Raw genomic sequence first — 16,253 nt, 5'->3', positions numbered from 1 at the left:
CCAGTGCTGAGTAGAGGGGAACTAGTACTTCCCAGGATTTGGAAGCGATGCTTCTATTAATGCAGCCCCAAATAGCATTTGCCTTTTTTGCAGCCACATCACATTGTTGGCTCATATTCAGCTTGTGATCAACAACAATCCCAAGATCCTTCTCGCTTGTAGTGTGGTTGAGCCACGTATCCCCCATCTTGTAACTGTGCATTTGGTTTCTTTTTCCTAGGTGCAGAACTTGGCATTTGTCCCTATTAAATGTCATTCTGTTGTTTTCTGCCCAGCGCTCCAGTCTATCCAGATCACTTTGAATTTTGTTTCTGTCTTCCAAAGTATTAGCTATCCCGACCAATTTTGTGTCATCTGCAATTTGATCAGCATTCCCTGCACCTCCTCCTCCAAGTCATTAATACAAATGTTGAAGAGCACTGGGCCCAGGACTGAGCCCTGCGGTACCACACTCGTTACCTTTCCCCAGTTTGAGAAGGTCCCATTGATAAGCACTCTTTGAGTCCGATTCTGTAGCCAACTGTGGATCCACCGGATCGTTGTTTCATCTAGCCCACTTTGAGCTAGTTTGCTCATCAGGATATCATGGGGCTCTTTGTCGAAAGCTTTGCTGAAGTCGAGGTATATGATGTCTACAACATTCCCATGGTCTACAAGGGAGGTGACTTGATCAAAAAATGAGATCAGATTTGTCTGGCAGGACTTGTTTTTGACAAATCCGTGTTGGCTTCGCGTAATCACTGCATTGTTTTCAAGGTGCTTCCAGATGGATTGCTTTACCATCTGCTCCAGAATTGTCCCAGGGATTGATGTCAGACTGACTGGTCTGTAGTTCCCAGGTTCCTCCTTTTTACCCTTTTTGAAGATAGGGACAACGTTAGCCCTCCTCCAGTCATCTGGCACTTCCCCCCTCCTCCACGATTTCTCAAAGAGAATAGACAGCGGTTCTGAGAGTTCTTCTGCCAGTTCTTTTATTACTCTAGGATGTAGTTCATCTGGCCCTAGAGATTTGAACTCATTCAAAGTAATTAGGTGTTCCTTTGTTTTCTTTGTTTTCAAACACACACACACCCATGCCTTATAGAAGAGAAGGTTAGCTTGGTCTGGACACCCCTAGCACATCAGTCGGTGTACCAGTTCCAATAGGCGATAGCTTCAGGCCACCCTGGCCTTGTTGGCAAAGGGCTGCAAGCGAGGCCCATCTCAGTTGCTCAGCCTTGAGGGCAGCAACAGGGCAAGGACTCACCAGAAAGGGCCTTTTCAGCCGTGGCCCCGTGTGTCTGGAATGGGGTGCCATTGGGGGTCCATCAGGCCCCATCACTGCAGGCTTTTAGGAAGGCCCTGAAGACTTACCTCTTTTATCTGAATATGTCTTAGTGGACTGTTCTGGGTTTTTAACTGCAATTGTGTTTTAGATTTTAGTATAGTCTGGGCTAAATGTTTTATTCCTGGTATATTAGATGTAAGAAGCCACGAAGGGCAAGAGCCAAGCACCTTGTCTGCATTCTTGGGCCTCAACAGCTGAAAGTCATCCCATGAAACTGGACTGGCTGGTGCTCTGGACGCCTCTGCTGTTGGGACTGCATTATTTGTGGAGCTGAAGTCGCGATGGATGCAAGCAACATTATCTTCAAAGTGCCTTGCAAATGTATCACAGCATGCTGACAAGCGTTCCACCCCATCTCCCTGGCCCAGACTGCAGCAGGCCATGAACCACTCAGAAAAGCTCTGCTAGACGGCACTGAAAAAATGCAGTAGTGCTGGAAAAGCGCTTTGTCTTTGCCACCCACACTGCCACAGAGCAGGCTCAGTCATGAGCTCTAACCTGCATTCGGTTGGACTTGGCACGAGCCCCCGCTCCTCCGCATTCTAGCCATCTGCCCTCTTGCTTTGTTGCCCTCGACTCAGGAGTATGCCAAGGAGCTGCTCGGGCTGTGCTCAGAGGGAGAGGGTGAATCACGCCTCCTGTGCATCTTCCACCGCTGCCCAAACTGGGCGAGTCAGAAGGCCGCAGGGCCGGCAGGGCTGAGTCCAGTCGCCCGGCATGAGGGAGGTTCCCTGATCCAGAAATGAGATCAGGTTCGTCTGGCAGGATTTGTGCTTGACAAACCCATGTAGGCCTCGAATAATCCCTGTGTTGCTTTCAAGGTGCTCACAAATGGGTTGCTTGATAATGTGCTCCAGAATTTTCCACGGGATGGATGTCAGACTGACTGCAGTTCATCTGGCCCTGGAGATTTGAACTCATTCAAAGCAATGAGGTGTTCCTTGGCCATATGCCTATCGATCTCAAGTTGCAATCCTGCCCCTTCAGCCTGCACTTCGCCTTTGCCAGGGGGGTCATAGACCCTCTTTTGGGAGAAGACTGAGCCAAAGTAGGAATTGAGCACCTCTGCCTTTTCTTTGTCATCTGTCATCATTTTGCCATCCTTCTTTAATAGCTGAACCACCATTTCTTTCCTCTGCCTTTTACTATGCACGTAGCTGAAGAAAGCCTTTTTGTTGTTTTTCGCATCCCTCGCTAACCTCAGCTCGTTCTCAGCTTTAGCCTTCCTGACGCCATCCCTGCAATTCTGTGCTACCTGCCTGTATTCTTCCTTTGTTACTTGGCCTTCTTTCCACTTCCTATATGTGTCCTTTTTTGTTTTCAGGACATCCCTAAGCTTTTTGTGAAGCCACATTGGCTTCTTCTGTTGCCTTCCACCTTTTCTTCTTGTTGGAATTGTTTGCAACAAGCGTTCCACCCCCTCTCCCTGGCCCAGACTACAGCAGGCCATGAACCACTCAGAAAAGCTCTGCTAGACAGCACTGAAAAAATGCAATAGTGCTGGAAAAGCGCTTTGTCTTTGCCACCCACACTGCCACAGAGCAGGCTCAGTCATGAGCTCTAACCTGCATTCGGTTGGACTTGGCACGAGCCCCCGCTCCTCCGCATTCTAGCCATCTGCCCTCTTGCTTTGTTGCCCTCGATTCAGGAGTATGCCGAGGAGCTGCTCAGGCTGTGCTCAGAGGGAGAGGGTGCTTGGGCACGATTGTGTCCACTGCCCTGTGCATTTCTGCATTCCACAGAGTGGACAGGGCTGCCACAGGAGCGCCAGCCATGCCAGCAGCAGCACCCCCTCCGAGCTCTCTGGAATCCACTAGAATCAACTCGCTTGGAGGACAAAGCATTTCCTCAGGTCTCCCGCCCTTGCAGAGGGGAAGAGCCGCTGAGAGCCTGAACTCCCACCGGAAGCGATCCAACCGTGGCAAGGGGATTGGCGTCAGGCCCCCACGTCCCGAACACGAGGATGCCGCGTGGATGTCTGCGTCTGCTGAAGGCCCTCTGGAGCCAGGCGTGCCGCGGCGGGGCCTCCCGCAGACAGGCGCTCTGCCCGTGCACAGCTGCTTGGCTCCAGCGGCACAGCTTTTGCCGGGGCAGCGGGCAGGACCACAGTGCTCCTGGACACTGTGGGCGGGCAAAGAAGCGGCAGCACTCCTGGGCAGGCCTCGACACAGGCCTGCTGGCCAAAGCCAGCCAGCGTGAGTGAGCTGTTGCCGCCCCCAGCCGCTGCCGAGCCGCTGCACATCCCCCTGCGGCTTGCCTGTGTCCTAGGCACGCCCCAGTGCCCGCCTGATGCCCTCCTTTCTGTGCAAGACAGGTGGTGGGTGAATCACGCCTCCCGTGCATCTTCCACTGCTGCCCAAACTGGGCGAGTCAGAAGGCCGCAGGGCCGGCAGGGCTGAGTCCAGTCGCCCGGCATGAGGGAGGTTCCCTGATCCAGAAATGAGATCAGGTTCGTCTGGCAGGATTTGTGCTTGACAAACCCATGTTGGCCTCGAGTCATCACTGTGTTGCTTTCAAGGTGCTCACAGATGGGTTGCTTGATAATGTGCTCCAGAATTTTCCACGGGATGGATGTCAGACTGACTGCAGTTCATCTGGCCCTGGAGATTTGAACTCATTCCAAGTCATTATGTGTTCCTTGACCATATGTTCTCAAGCTGCAGTCCTGCCCCTTCAGCCTGCACTTCGCCTTTGCCAGGTGGGGTCACAGACCCTCTTTTGGGAGAAGACTGAGCCAAAGTAGGAATTGAGCACCTCTGCCTTTTCTTTGTCATCTGTCATCATTTTGCCAACCTTATTTAATAGCTGAACCACCATTTCTTTCCTCTGCCTTTTACTATGCACGTAGCTGAAGAAAGCCTTTTTGTTGCTTTTAGCCTCCCTCGCTAACCTCAGCTCATTCTCAGGTTTAGCCTTCCTGACGCCATCCCTGCCATTCTGTGCTACCTGCCTGTACTCTTCCTTTGTTACTTGGCCTTCTTTCCACTTCCTCTATGTGTCCTTTTTTGTTTTCAGGTCATCCCTAAGCTTTTTGTGAAGCCACATTGGCTTCTTCTGTTGCCTTCCAGCTTTTCTTATTGTTGGAATTGTTTGTAATTCGGCCTTGAGAATTTCCTTTTTTAAAAGCTCCCACCCATCTTGGACTCCTTTTCTCATTAGCGTCGCTTGCCATGGGACCTTACTGATCATCATTCTGAGTTTATTAAAATCAGCTTTCCTAAAATCCAGGGTACGCGTTTGACTACACTCGGCTTTTGCTTCCCTTAGAACCAAGAACTCCAGTACAACATGGACGCTTTCCCCCAGAGTTCCTGTAACCGCTACTTTATCCATAGAATCATAGGATCATAGAACCATAGAATAGTAGGGTTGGAAGGGGCCTACAAGGCCATCGAGTCCAACCCCCTGCTCAATGCAGGAATCCAAGTCAGAGGATCCCTCACAAATGGCTGTCCAGCCTCGTCTTGAAGGCCTCCAGTGTGGGAGAGCCCACCACCTCCCCAGGTAATTGGTTCCATTGTCGTATGGCTCTTACAGTCAGGAGGTTTTTCCTGATGTTCAGCCGGAATCTGGCTACCTGTAACTTAAGCCCATTATTCCATGTCCTGCACTCTGGGATGATCAAGAAGAGATCCTGGCCTTCCTCTCTTTGACAACCTTTCAAGTACTTGAAGAGTGCTATCATATCTCCCCTCAGTCTTCTCTTCTCAAGGCTAAACATGCCCAGTTTAAACATCCACTAAGTCATCTCTGTTGGTTAGGATCAAGTCAAGGATAGCCGATCCTCTAGTTCCTTCCTCTACTTTCTGTAGGAGGGAGTTATCCGCCACACAAGTCAGGAATTTCCTAGGGGAGCCATGGTTTGCAGAATTTGTCTCCCAACAAATATCGGGGAAATGGAAGTCCCCTGTTACTACTACATCATGCTTCTTTGAAACATTGGCTATTTGCTTTTCAAAGGTTTCATCCTCGTCTTGTCCTTGATTGGGTGGCCGGTAGTAGACTCCGACCACCAGCTTCCTTTTATTCTTTGCTCCATGTATTTTGATCCAGATGCTCTCGATGGGGCTACCAAGCTCCTCCTCCTGTATTTCTGTGCAGAGATATGTATTTTTCACATACAGTGCAACCCCACCTCCCTTTCTGTTCCTCCTGTTCTTTTGGAACAAGTTATATCCTTCCATTGCTGTATTCCAGTCATGAGAGTCATCCCACCAGGTCTCAGTTACACCTATCAAGCCATAATTTCCCTCCTGTATTAAGAGTTCAAGTTCGTTCTGTTTGTTTCCCATACTCTGGGCATTAGTATATAGACATCGAAGACCACGTGCGTCATAGTCTGGCTTTCTTCCTACATGTGTCTGAAGCCTATGATTGGGCGCTATTAGAGCTGTTCTCCCCGTTGCGGTGCATGAGCCTTCGTCCATTGTTACCCCAACTTTACATCTCCCTTCCCGGTGGGATTCAGTTTAAAGCCCCCCTGATGAATATCTGGCCCTGCTGAAGCGGAGATTGTTGGGGGCACAGGCCAAGGCGAGACAGAGAAGGCTTGGGGGAAACAGACTGGCCTGTGTTTAGCAGGCCAGTGTTGCGATGTCCTGAGCTTGACTTGCAGCTTCTAAATAAATGACTGCTTGGTACCAGCCTGACTGCTGATGCGGAGAACACACAACCCCCTTTGAAAATGGCATGCTGAGGGAACGAAGCACACTGGATTGCTAGCCACAGCCAAGCACATGACCTGCAGGCATTCCAGCTTGACACCGGTTACCGCCTGGCCCACCTCCCAACAACAAATACATGGACGGGAGAGCGAGAGGGAAGGGTGTGGCTTGTAGACGGATGTTTAGCCACCTCAGAAGAAGGGTGTGGCTCGTAGGAGTGTTAGCCATGATGACCCTGGAGATGCTTATAAAAGGAGCACCTCTTCCAGGAATCCAGAGACCGCTTGCTGCGAGAATCCTTGGGAGGCGGCACCTCAGCAGACACACAAGGCAGGTGAGACTGAAGCCTTCCGGCTCCCAGGGAGAGTCGCGGTGGTTCTGCTTTTGGGGGCATCTTCAAGACATGCGGAAGGGAAGGAGGGAGCAGAGGGAGAGGCCTTACACAGAGTCGGACCCTTGGTCTATCTACCCCCTGACGGGTAGCGGCCAGGGAGAAGGTGCTGGCGAGGCAAGGGCCACGAGTCACTTGGCCTGAACTTGAAGGGTGAATGTGTACCCGAGTGAGGCGGGAGGGGATCGTTCTGCCTCTGCCTTGTCTCCTCCCTCTGCTTTTCTGTCTCCTTCCCTCTTCCTCCTGCAAGTGATGCTGACCATGGGGCTGACCTCAGCCAACTTACCTTGGGATCCAAGTTTGTTATATGTCCCGTAAAAGTCTGTTCCTAACCCTCCGCTCGAGTGTGTCTTGTCTACATCTGTGGCTGCTCACTGGGGTCTGATCTGGACTTCAGAAGGAAGGAAGGTTCATGGTTCTTATTTTCAGAGTGTTGCCGTGTTAAGTCTATTGCAGCAAAAACAACAGCCTTGTAGCATCTTAAAGACTTAACGGATTTCTTCCGGCATAAGCTTTCCTGGACTAGAGCCCCCGTTCATCAGATGCATGGAGAGTTATAGAGAGTTTCAAGTTTATATACGGTACATGTGGGGAAGGGGGGATTGTAGACAGTGAGGTCAGAAGGCAATCAAATGCAGAATGACTGACACTGGCAATCACATTATAGGCAGTGCTCATCACGTGAATACTTTTCTCTCTGTAACACTTACTGCATCTGATGAAGTGGACCATAGGCCATGGAACCTTCTGCCCAAATAAATCTGTTACTCTTTAAAGTGCCCCAAGGCTGTTTGTTCTTTCCACAGTCCTTAGGATGCTTCCAACATGCCAGTAGCTGGAATGTGTTTTGAAAACAATCACTGGTGCTTTGAGCTGAGCCATTTTTAGATGTGTGTTTATAGAATGGGTGGCTAGTCCCAGATCAAGCATTTGTCCTTCCTAACTACCAGCAGAGTTATGGAAGACAAATGCCTGTTCCCAGACCAGCTGTCACCCACCTTATAAACCCATCCCTAAAAATCCCCCATGCCACCCATCAGGCCTGCCAATCCAGACTTCTCAGGGAAGGGAAGGGACACACCAACAGGAGGGATGTCATCCTCAGGGACACAAACTCTTGTCCACCTTCCCTCCTTCAATCCAGGAAAGTGTCTTTGTGGAGCACAGAACAGAGAGTGCAGCAGAGACCCTGCAGCCAGAAGGCTCACCAGGGAATGGTGCTGAAATGGCAGAGCTGGGGAACCACACCAGGCACTGTCCCCACCCAGAAAGAGCACGGAATCCGCCCATGGCTCTGCCAGGGATTCACAGTCTGGGGAGGGCTGACTCTTTACCTGTCACCTCCCCTTTCGTGAAAAAGAAGTGAGAAATAGAGAGGTGGGCAACGGAGGAAATGGGGCTGGTTGGCAGGCAGCACTCAGCTCAAAGGCGCTTGTATTTTGGACACTGAACTCACTCTAAGAGCCTTCAGTTTTATACTGTGGAACTAAACAGAATGAGCTGGGAGCCCTTCAGGCTGCCGGGTGGTTCGTTCTTAAGTGCTTTGCTTTGAGGTCCTTGGTCCTTTCCCTGCCACGGCCAGCCACCTGATTTTGGCTGGTGTCAGCACTGCCACAGAGGTGGGGTCAAGCCCTGGGCCAAAGCGTTCATCGCCACTTGCCTCCGCCTCTGAGCAAGGGCCTGCCAGGCCGTTTGGGAAATGATCCAAGTTGGTTTTCGGTTGGTTGGTTGGTTGGTTGTTTTTTTGCTGTGGAAGAATGGGATATTGTTTGAATGAATGAATGAATGGAGATGTTCTGCCCAGTAGCCTTTCCAAAGTTCTCACTCTGCAATCATTGGTATTTACAGTTGCCCCTGCTCTGAGGAAAACATTCTGCTGAAACGTGTTTATTTATTTAAAATTTAAAATATCTATAGGCCATGTGACATTACATGTCAGTATGTATGGACTCTGTACATATAGTAATGTGTCCCTGCTATAAGTCTATAGTTATGGTTATGCATTCCTGTTATATCTCCAGTTTTATGGTGAGTATTTCTAAGGTGAGTGTGAGATGATTGGCTGAGTGAGTGAGGAGAGGTGAAGTGTGCTATATAAACTGGGCTGTGGGAGTTAGACAGGATAGAGACAGGGATATGGTTTGAGGGAGGGTTAGGGTTAGAGAGAGAAAGGTCTGTGGGGATTTGTGAAGTGATTGTTTGAGAGTGTGATCTAGAGAACTGTTTATGAGAGAACATATATTCATAAAGCCATTAAGAGTTATCTCTTCATTATTCAACTTATTATTGTAATCCATAAAGCTTTCGTTGTTTATAAATCCTACACCTTCTGCTCTTGGCTATGTAAGGAGAAGGTATAAAGGGAAGAGTACAAGGTTATAAATAAAGTCTGTGTGTCCTCACAGATAGAGACTGAGTAAAGGGTTGGACCTCAGCCTTTAAGATCCTGGTGGCAATGAAACCCAGGGTGTGTGAGAGAAGGTGGTTTCTGCTGGAATTGAGAAAGGCCTTAGAGAAGGGGAATTCTCACCAGGAGAAGGCAGGAATGCCACAGCCACCTTTCAGGGCAGGAGTCCCCCCAAGGCAGAGGACAACAATAAAAAACATATCATACAATTCAAAATAAAAGTAATAAAAGCAGCAAAAGTTCCATAAAATAACAAACATCAGCAAAAGAGAGCGCCTACAACACAACTGCAGCTACAACCCGGTCTGATACAACATAATCAGGGGAAAGGATTATGTTGAACGAACTGCATCTGGGCCAGGCACTACTTTGGAGTTCTGCCCTCTCTTGTTTCTCTGGCCATCTAGGTGCTGTCCTTGTTTCCTTTTTCCATTGACTCAAAAGCCGCCTGGTAGCACCATAGGGCTCTCGGCCATGGTGGACCATCTGCCCGGTGAGGCAGATTTTGCAGACTTGCCTGATGCATGTGTCAGTGGGGCCGGGGTCTCCTGGCCAGGGACCCCAGCAGTGCTCGTCTCTGACCCTTCCCCCTTTCCTCCCAGGAGAGAGACCTTTTGCTCTTGCCCATCACTATGTCGGGCAGCTGGAGGGTGCTGCCCATCCTCCTGGGACTCCTCAGCATGACCAAGGGGCAGACCTTCCACATGGGGAAGTGCCCAGACCCAGCGGTCCAGGAGGTCTTTGATGTCACCAAGGTAGGAGGACGTCGGCATGACTTTAGCCACCTTGCAGCAGGCCAGGCAAAGTCAGCATACAACAGCTTGCCATTGGATGGGTGGGTGGGGGCGGGGGGGCACATGATGCCTGCACAGAGGAACAGATCTGCGGGCCAAGGCGGAGTGCATTGCCTGGTGCAGCGCAGAGAGGGATAGGCCTGTTCTGGGCCCTGAAGAGATTTGCGGAAGGAGGAGTTGGACCACAGCCCAAGGAGGGATGTTAAGGATGGCATCAACTGGCTTGTTCTCTCTCTCTCTCTCTCTCTCTCTCAGTATCTGGGGAAATGGTACGAGATTGAGAAGCTGCCATCAAATTTTGAGAAAGGCAACTGCATCCAGGCAAATTATTCACTGAAACAAGACCGGAAAGTTAAAGTAGTGAACAAAGAGCTTCTGTAAGTGCCTGCTACTGTGGGGGAGGGTGTAGGAGCTGAATCTCCCTGGTTCAGGGCAGAAGACTGGAGCCCCGCCGGGGCACCCGCGACTGTTCCAGGGTACTGCAGCAGCCCAGAGGCAGGGGCGAGGATGTGTGCATGATGGGGAGGGGCCCGTGGCTCCGTGGGAGCGCCCCTGCATTGCATGCAGCAGGTGCCCGGTTCGATTCCTGGCAGCATCTCCAGGCAGGGGGGCTGGAAAGAATCCTGCCTGAAGTCCTGGAGAGCCACAGCTGCCAGTCAGTGTTGACAATACTGGGCTCAATGGACCCAGAGCCAGGCTCAGCCTCAGGCAGCTTCCCCTGAGGCATCAGCCCACCGCGGTCTCTCCCCGCTGGGCTGACAGAGTTCCCTGTGGGAACGCCTCTGGGGTCGCCACTAGAGGGGCTGCCAAAGGGACGTTCCCATCCCGTCCCGGTGTCTCTGCGTGGGCGGTGGGCCGCAGTCATCTCCAGCTGCAAGGATCTCCCGTTTGGACAGAGCACTGACCACAAACAATTAGCCCGACCCACATTCCCCAAAGCCATTTCTATTTCATCTTCACGGAAGGGTGGCCACTCGCATAGCTGATCGGCCAACCATATATTTGGCGCGTCCCTCCAGCACTTCGGAGAGAGACAGCGAGCGCGGTGCCTATGCGCTCAGTTCCCAAGGGGAGCCTTGGCAGCAACTTGCTCCGAGAGCAACGAGGCCAGGCCTGGCTGGGTGGGCGCTTCGGTCTTCTTCATGGCGCTCTTGGATGGCCTGCTGTGGCTGCTTGAGCCCTTCAGGGTGGTTCAGGCGGCTGCTCGCTCGCTCGCTCACAGTGGCTCGGTGCCGCTTGGGAAGGAGAAGCTGCTGCCGGGATCTGCTCCTTTATTTGAACGCAACCATGACAAAGAAAGCTCTTCCTCTCCAGTGGGCAGGGTTCTGCCTCAAAGGGTGTGTGTGTGTGTGTGGGGGGGGGTTGTGTGTGTCATGACTGCAGTCCAGGCATTTTCTTAGCCTAAGAAACTGTCCAGCAGCAACATCTAGATGGACTGCTCATTTCTTTGTCCTCTCCTAAGAACAAACCACGTGTCTCTACTGCTCAACTGCTGGCTGGTGAAGATGGAAGCAGCCCCTCTGTGGTGGGAGGTCCCATTTCCCCTGGGGAGGTGTGCTATTAATTGGCACCATTTTGCAGATTTGAAGGTGAGGGAGGGATCAGTCATTGTGGCACATCAGACCACCTTTTGAATGTTTCCAGAATGTTTCCATATCGTATCCTGATTCATCTTGTCTCGGGGCATTTTCTGGGCTGTAATGAATAGTGGCATGTTCCCAAGACCCACCCAGAATGCTGAAATGTGGACTTCACCAGACTGGTCTTGTGGATGAGCCTTGACTCAGCGGTGTAGCGGAGCTCTGTGCTCCTGCCCTCCCCTCCCCTCCCCTCGCATGGCCACGTGCAGGGGTTTGGTAAAAATGGGATAGATCTGCTTCCTGGAGACATGGGGGTGCCCGTTAGGCAGGTGGGCTGATGCTTTGCAACGCCAAGGATGCATGGCCATGTCCTGGCCGACAGCTCAGGAGCAGAGGAGGGTGCACCAGGCAGGGCTGCTGTGCCACCAGCTGCGGAGCTGGACCAGGTTCCTGCTACTGAACACGTGACATCCGAGCCAGGACTCTGGTGGACCCCTTTTGCCAGAGGAGTCCAGGGCCTCCCACTCCACCACCCTCGCCCCATGGTGTGGGAGTGCGCTGGAGGCCCTGCAAAGGAGCGCTTGCCTCCAGGTGTGCACGTGTGGCCCTTGACCTGCTTTGGCCTACAACTCCCATCAGCCCTAGCACAGCCAGCGGTGAGGACTGATGAGAGTTGCAGGCCAAAACATCTGGAGGGCCACAGATTGCCCTCTCGCCATTGCCTTGAAGGATCCACACACTCCAGGCAGGTGGGGGACCGGATGGAAGGGCCTTGAAGGCCTCGGTCTGCCTCCAGCCTTTGCCAGGGGGTGCTGCCACCACGGGGCAGCTTTCCACAGTGCTACAGCCACTGACTGGCCGGGTCTTGGGCTCTCTGCTATGGATGGGTCACAGCCACACATGGCAGGGGTCGCATTCCTGCCTTGTGCAGCGGAAGGGGAATCCAGACGAAATGGAGCTACTGCTGCGATTAAGGCCTCGGCCTGTTCTGGGAGGGGCCGTGTCCCCCCGCAAGGGTCTGGCTCGCAGCTGAGCCCAGTGCTGCTCCTGGGGAGTCTGGCGGCAGCCAGGAGCAGTTTTGCTGGTGGAGGCCACCGAGATGCCTCCTTTGGCAACCTCCAGACTAGGCTGCTGTGGCATGCTGTATGTGGCTGCCCTTGGAACGTGTACGGAAACTTCAGCAAGTGTGACGTGCAGCAGCCGGAGGCCGGCCCCAAAGCAGCCGCCTGGAGCAGCTCTGCCGGGCATGTGGCAGAAGCACCCACCAGCCGCCTTGGCCCCGATTCGATCCCAAGCTCAATCCCAAGCGCTGCTTTGCCCTTTCAAGCCTGAAACCACCTGGGAGCCAAAGTCAGAAGGCCCACACCCTCCCCTGATGCTCGCTGGCCCTTCCCACCTCGGCGGAGGCCCTGCTCTGTGCCCCACCACCTTTGGGGGGGTGTGAGCAGGCCAGATGGGGCCTTTTCCCTGCCCTGGAGGCTCACCTGGTTGACGTGGGGGGCCCCGACGAGTTTGCAGCTGTCCTTGCCAAGAGGCGCTGCTGCGGGTGTGTGCTGCCCTTTGGCTTGTGGTCAGTTTGGCTTTTCTGTTCAATGGCTGCTAGCAGCGTTTTTTGTTGGTTAGGTGGGAGATGGTCAAGGCCACCAGGTGGACAGAGGGGGAGATGGGCACGGCTGCTAGGGAAGCTTCGAGGCTGAGTGGGGATGAGAGCAGCACAAGGATGTCCCCACTCACCCAGAGCCATTCATTCACCTCCTGAACCTCTTCCTCCCCTTTCAGCTTGGATGGCACCGTCAACCACATCGAAGGGGAAGCCTTCCAAGCAGACCTCAAGGAACCAGCCAAACTGCAAGTCAAGTTTAACTGGTGTAAGTGAGGGGGTCGCTGCTGCTGCTGAGAACTGGCTGCCCGTGGGCCGGAAGAGGGACCCCCCCTGCCCTGATGCTGTGCACTGTTGGTGGGAGCCCAGATGGAACCTTCTTTCTGATGTGAATTAGAAGTAGGGAAGAGACCTCCATTTTGTGGCACAGCCCCTGCTTTGCTTGCAGAAGGCCCCGGCTCCATCTCCGGTAAGAGGCTTGGGCGGCAGGGGCTGGAAGGGCCCCTCCCTGCCAGGCAGAACAGACAATGCTGGGCTGGAGATGGAGACTCAGGTGGGTGTGGAATGTGGTGGCAGCCACTGCGTGGGACTCCTCTCCAGGGCAGAGATGAGAACGGAGAGGAGCAGGGAAGAGCCGAGGCCGAAAAGCCGCGGGCTGAAGCTGCTGATGGGAGGCATCTCCCAGGAATGCTGGCGCACTGCGTCAGTCCTGCTACCTGCAGTAAGGACAGCATAGTGGAGTCTATCCATTTAAGCTCCCACAAATCCCGACCAGTTTCTCCACTTTTTGTGGAAGGCCTGCAATGACTGTAATATCACTTGTGTTTGGGATTCAGTCTTGAGTTCCACACTTTCCCCCTTCCCATCCCCACTTCTGACAACCAGCAATGCAGTGACTCGCGTCCAGAACTCATAGAATCATAGAATAGCAGGGCTGGAAGGGGCCTGTAAGATCCTCGAGCTCAACCCCCCCTTATTCTTGCACGGAGCAGGGGCTGGACTCGATGGCCTTGTAGGCCCCTTCCAGCCCTGCTATTCTATGATTCTATAAAAACGTTAATTATAATTTTTATTATTACAAATCTAAAACCACTCATTACGCTATTCTGCTTTAGCTGCCATTGCCACCACATCCAATAGAGAAAAGAACTACATAGAAAGAATATTGTGGTTTTAAGCTTTCATATTTTATACTGTTTCAAGCTGCATGCTGTGGTTTTAATTTCTGTGAACTGCCCAGAGAGCTTCAGCTATTGGGTAGTATAGAAAGAAAGAAAGAAAGAAAGAAAGAAAGAACTCTTAGAAAACTAAGGGAGCAATCCTATGTCCCCTAGACAGTGTCTGGGGGACATAGGATTTTTTGGTTTCTGGGCTCCGAGATGGGAATTAGGGCTCTGACCCCAGAGCCCAGAACACCTCCCCCCCCCCCCATAGCCGGCGAAGTTCTCTCTGCTCCAGCTACATCTCCATGCTTGGAAATGGGGTGTGGAGATGGGGAGAAGGGGGCAGTCCAGGGGGTGGGAAGACTGCAGAAGCCGCATTATGCAGCTTTCTATGCACTGCGTGGCCTCCCCACCTCCCACTCTGGAGCTTCCTGGCTAGACAGGCAAAAGCACCTCGGTGCTCTGGCCAGCCTGCATTGGATAGTCGTCGGCCTCCAAGTTCAGAGGCTGCCTGCTATCTCCATAGGATCACGCCCCAAGACTTTAAGGAATGTATGTCTTCCCTTGAATCTGGCACCTCACTTAACTTGGCACCCTAGGCGACCACGTAGTTCACCTGTATAGACGGGCTGCCCGTCTGGAGAAAAGGGAGGCCTTCTGAAATAAGAGCGTGTCCATCTGGCTTCCCTGTTGCCCAAATGACTTGTTGCCAATGCCCTTTTGGCCAATAATAAGCTGCAGAGTCTCATTCTGGAGAACGGAGCCTCTTCCTGCCATGGCAGGCCTCTGGTTCTCATCCCGATGGCAGTACCAGCCCTTCTGCTGTTTTTCTTTAGTCATTCCTGCAGCCCCGTACTGGGTCATTGCCACAGACTATGAGAACTACGCGCTGGTGTACTCCTGCACCAATTTCCTCTGGCTCTTCCACATTGATTATGCCTGGATTATGTCCAGAACTCCCCAGCTGCACCCAGAGATGGTGGACCACCTGAAGAGCATCCTCCAGTCCTACGGAATTGACACTGCTCGCATGACAGCCACGGACCAGATGAACTGCCCTCCTGACATGTAGTGTGTGGCGCCCCAGACTGGCCGTCCACTGTGCCCGTTTGTGTCTTACTTGCTGGCTTCTTTGTCCCAGACAAGAGCTCCTTCTGCAATGACCCCGTTTGCCAGCTCTCTCTGCTGGGAGGGGGGATCTGTCTGTCGCCTTGTAACCTCTATTCACACTTAAGACGGCTTTGTAGAGCCCTTCCTCTTTCCCCACTGTTGTTTCCACATAAATTTTTAGTTCAAGGTTAACAAACAGACCTTTGAGGTCTCTCCCTGACATTTTGTTGCCTCCAGGGATTCTGGGAGGGTGAAGGAAAGGCCATAGATGAGCTGGGCAGCATGGCATGCTTGGGTGAAACTAAATTCCAAATTGTCTTTCAAGGAAATGTCAGTTTTTCTGCTCAGAATAAACTCCACCAGTTAATATGTTTGCATAGAGCTCTTCATTTTGCTTCATTTATTCTGCCTCTGTTCTGGGTTTCCTGTGGGCAACCAGGGTGAGACGTGGGCTCAAGCCCAGAATACAACCCGAGGAGGAGGGACGCCGAGACGTTTAGTGCACTGATGTGCACCCGCCGCTCCTTCCACAGGGCTGCCCTGGGCTCCTCCTGGCTTCTTGGCTAAGGTTTCCCCACGACCCCAAAGCGGTTCTCCAGCTTTGCCCATTCTTTTGCAGGGGAGGGCTTGTGGCTCAGCAGGCAGAGCACACAGAACCACAGAACAGTGGGGCTGGAAGGAGCCTGCAAGGCCATCGAGTCCAACCCCCTGCTCAGTGCAGGAATCCAAGTCATAGCATCCCTGACAGGTGGCTGTCCAGCCTCGTCTTGAATGCCTCCAGTGTGGGAGAGCCCACCGCCTCCCTGGGAATTGGTTCCATTGTCATATTGCTCTAACGGTCAGGACGTTTTTCCTGATGTTCAGCCGGAATCTGGTGTCCTGGAACTTGAGCCCTTTATTTATTTAATTTCTATACCGCCCAACAGCCGAAGCTCTCTGGGCAGTTCACAAAAATGAAAACCAAACAGCACACAATAAAACAATTTACAATATATAGAACATTAAAACCACAATATAACAATACAACCACAATAATACCTAGCACCAGTGCAGGAGTTTAAAATACAGATTTAAAATAGCAAAGCTAAAAGTTTAGAAAGCTAAAATGCTAAAATGCCTGGGAAAATAAAAAGGTCTTCACCTGGCGCTGAAAGGAATACAATGTAGGTGCCAGGCGAACCTCACCAGGGAGCTCATTCCAGAGCTGGGGTGCCACA

The 16,253-nt window shown here is 52.2% G+C and overlaps 1 protein-coding gene across 6 annotated transcripts in view; it reads left to right on the top strand.

Moving 5' to 3' along the window:
• Positions 1 to 15,515, top strand: part of APOD (apolipoprotein D) — a 92,265-nt gene extending 76,750 nt beyond the window's left edge. For 4 of the 6 annotated variants that reach the window (XM_084847882.1, XM_084847881.1, XM_084847885.1 and 1 more), the window contains 4 exons: positions 9,392 to 9,544; positions 9,839 to 9,960; positions 12,943 to 13,031; positions 14,763 to 15,515. In XM_084847882.1, coding sequence (XP_084704008.1) covers positions 9,392 to 9,544; positions 9,839 to 9,960; positions 12,943 to 13,031; positions 14,763 to 14,998 — 600 coding nt within the window. In that variant the 3' untranslated portion in view covers positions 14,999 to 15,515. Of the gene's footprint in view, positions 1 to 7,460; positions 8,411 to 9,391; positions 9,545 to 9,838; positions 9,961 to 11,045; positions 11,554 to 12,942; positions 13,032 to 14,762 lie in introns of those variants that run through there. The other 2 variants (XM_084847884.1, XM_084847883.1) reach the window with 2 other exon arrangements.
• The last annotated feature ends 738 nt before the right edge of the window (positions 15,516 to 16,253 follow it).

Source organism: Heloderma suspectum, chromosome 3 (genome assembly GCF_057233095.1).
Source record: "Heloderma suspectum isolate Gila_16-S chromosome 3, 16-S_ref, whole genome shotgun sequence".
NCBI lineage: Eukaryota > Metazoa > Chordata > Lepidosauria > Squamata > Helodermatidae > Heloderma > Heloderma suspectum.
The sequence above is the reverse complement of the archived record's forward strand: the minus strand, read 5'-3'. Positions and strand labels throughout refer to the sequence as shown.